Genomic DNA, 3,235 nt, shown 5'->3' on the forward strand with positions numbered 1-3,235 from the left:
TTTTAAATGCACTTCTTATTCCTGACAATATTCAGGCTCTGCAACATCTTTGCCGGTTCCTGTCCAGTTTTTTGCTTTGGCCACTGGATGGCACCACATCTTTGCTGCTGGTGACACACAACAAAAGTCAGAGAGAGCCTTGGGTGGTGCTGTGAGCTATTTAAGTCCCCGAATCTCGGACTTCCACTGCCACTCAATAAGTACTGCTTACAAGGTCTAAAGTTCTGTTCTTTGCTCCTTTTGTGTGTTTCTGATTTATCCAATTATTGTATTAACCACTTTTTTTGCCCAATGGCCACAGTCCAAGGGTTCCTGTGTAAGTCCAGAGTAAAGGTAAGTGTAACACCTGGGATCTATTAAATGGAGTTGCTTGCGCAAAGTCTGTCCAGGGAGCTCTAATAAGAGCTTCCACTCTTCAACGAAGAGTGCAATAGTGACAGGGTCCTCTTCACTGTTCATGTCTCTTTAATGAGAAACTTTCTTTTGTGATATCTTTTAATATTTTACACCTTTTTGTTTTAAATATAGGAGAACAATCTGACTGTGGTCACACAATTTCTCCTTATGGGATTTCAGGGAAGTCAAGATTTAAGAGTGTTTCTGTTTTTTCTTTTCCTGGTGGTTTACTGTGGGACAATATGTGGAAATCTCCTGATCATCACCCTGGTGTCCACCAACAAGAACCTCAACACTCCAATGTACTTCTTCATCTTACAACTGTCCATCAGTGACCTCTTGTTGACCACAGATATTGTCCCCAACATTCTCTACATTTTACTGAATAATGGAGGGACAATTACTTTATTTAGTTGTATCATTCAGTTCTATCTTTTTTGTGTATCTATAACATCTGAATGTCTTCTCCTCGCTGTGATGTCATATGACAGATATGTGGCCATCTGTAATCCACTTCGCTATGCTTCTATAATGACATCAGCTCATTGTGTGAAATTAGCCAGCTTGTGTTGGTTGGTCGGGTTTACTATTATATTGTCTGACAACATATCAATATCAATGTTGAAGTTCTGTGGGCCAAATGTCATTAACCATTTTTTCTGTGATCTTGTTCCTTTGCTGGCAATTTCTTGCTCAGATACATTTATTGTTGAACTGGAGATGTATGTTCTAAGTTTTCCTGTGGCTATCATTCCAAGCACAATAATCATAACATCTTATATGAAAATTGTTTCCACCATTTTAAACATTCCATCCAGTACCGGTAGACAGAAAGCCTTCTCCACCTGTAGCTCCCACCTCACTGTGGTCTCTATATTCTACTGGACTCTATTCAGTGTTTACGTTTTTCCAACAAAAAAGCAATCATCGACCATCGGTAAAATCTTATCCCTGCTGTATACTGTGTTTACTCCTTTTATCAACCCCATAATATACAGTCTGAGAAACAAAGATATAATGAAAGCCATACAGCAAACAAGATGGAAGCACATCGTTAGCAATATTCCATGGCTCGAAAGATTTTGACTGTCTACCCTAACTTATAAACTCCACAATTTTTTTATGTACATACACGCACATGCATATGTCTTGATAAATAAAGCTGACTTGTTTTCACTTACATCCTTGGAGCTTCTACTCCAAGAAGCCTACTTTTGGATGATACAATTCCTTAGAAGTTTTTCATCAACTACAGAAACTGGGCTACTTTGTTTCTTAGTGGAAAATCTTTGGAATTATGAAAATCAGAGGATGTATAGGCATGTTAATAATGATCTGCAAATGATAAGACATTGACACAAAACTCAAATCATTTTGATTTGTTCAGTATCAAGTGTAGGCCCCATGTGCAGAAATGCACAGACATACACACTTTGTTATGCTACCGATGAGGTTAATATTGGTTGTATAATAAATGTTCTGTCAGCAAGAAAGTAATTGTGTATGCAAATCATCAAAATCCACTGCAGGCAGCTCTCTTTGGAATTGATGACTAACGATATCCCAGATGTCCCATCTAATTTTCTCCGAGAACCCTTGAAGGTGGACAGAATTGCACACAATATAGGGCAATACCATCTGGTGAAGGAAAAGTGAAAGTGATGGCAGAGCTCAACTGAAGGTGTTGTGTGCAGGCACAACATCTGTAAATGCATGGAAAGCTGCTTCTGCTGACCAATCTCCATACCAGCGCCTTTCTCATGGTATAAAATCCAAGTATTTTTTACCTAGAGAAAAGTGCTGGTGTGACATACCATTGGTATTGATAGCAAACTATTTGGAGTCTCAAGGCCCTTTGTTCACACAGCACAGACAGTCTAAATGTGCCAGTTTACATTATAGCTATCACATTTTTATTGGAGTACAAAACCGGATCAGTATGTGCCATTGTCATGAAGTCTGACAAAACCACCTGAGCAATGTCATGAATAGGCCTTCAAGTGGATAATTCACACCAGTTCTAGTACTTGGACTATGAAGTAGGGTTACGTAATGTACAGAAGCCAAATCCGTCTAGTCTTTTTTCTAGGATACTCCAACAACTTGACAATACAGTCATTTGGAGGGACAATTGGTACAGCTTATTACTACTTATGACTAGTGTTGAGCATTCCGATACCGCAAGTATCGGGTATCGGCCGATATTTGCGGTATCGGAATTCCGATACAGAGTTCCGATATTTTCCGTATATCAGATACCGGAATCGGAAGTTCCCAGAATCCAAACTGCCCGAATTCAGCCAATGAAGTGTGGGCACATCCTGTTCTGCATGGTGGGCATGTAAGTACTGGCATGGATGTGACTGGCTGCTAAAATGATGCCATGATGCACTATATAAGTCACTGCCGCCATTTAGGGCTCACTCTGCTGTGTATTCAGTTAGGGACAGGACGCTGTGTTCTGACTGAGGGCCAGTTTAGAGATAGTGATTTGCTTCATTGTGCTTTACCGAGGCTAATTTAGCAACCGCTGTGTGAGATCCTTGCTTTTGCCTTGCAGCGCTGTTCACAGCTGTCTGCAAGGTCTCTGTGTGTGTGAGTGCAAATCCCTCTGTAGTCTGTCTGCAGCCACAGCCGGTTGTAGTCAGCTCAGAGTGCATCACTGCCTCATACTGTTCAATCCATTGTCCTTTTTTGCAATTAGTGCAGCCTGCTGTACATTTTTTCAAATATTTCCTATTAGTGGCTTTCCACCCGTATCCAGCTAAATTGTGGAAAAACACTACATAGGATTACATAGAGGAGCTTGTTTTGGCCTTGCAGCGCCGTTTACGGCTGT

The 3,235-nt window shown here is 40.5% G+C and overlaps 1 protein-coding gene across 1 annotated transcript; it reads left to right on the forward strand.

Moving 5' to 3' along the window:
• The first annotated feature begins 291 nt into the window (after window positions 1-291).
• LOC143774737 (olfactory receptor 6F1-like) lies at window positions 292-1,482 on the forward strand. Its single transcript, XM_077262501.1, has 2 exons — window positions 292-333; window positions 529-1,482. The coding sequence occupies exons 1-2, from the start codon at window positions 292-294 to the stop codon at window positions 1,480-1,482; spliced, it is 996 nt and encodes a 331-aa protein (XP_077118616.1).
• The last annotated feature ends 1,753 nt before the right edge of the window (window positions 1,483-3,235 follow it).

The sequence above is a fragment of the Ranitomeya variabilis genome, chromosome 5 (genome assembly GCF_051348905.1).
Source record: "Ranitomeya variabilis isolate aRanVar5 chromosome 5, aRanVar5.hap1, whole genome shotgun sequence".
In the NCBI taxonomy this organism is placed as follows: domain Eukaryota; kingdom Metazoa; phylum Chordata; class Amphibia; order Anura; family Dendrobatidae; genus Ranitomeya; species Ranitomeya variabilis.

What these genes read in the sequence shown, in the direction of transcription:
- LOC143774737 (XM_077262501.1), top strand. Translation starts at nt 292, where the DNA reads ATGGCCACAGTCCAAGGGTTCCTGTGTAAGTCCAGAGTAAAG. An exon ending in TGTGTAAGTCCAGAGTAAAG is followed by an intron (nt 334 to 528) that starts GTAAGTGTAACA and finishes TTTTAAATATAG; the next exon opens with GAGAACAATCTGACTGTGGT.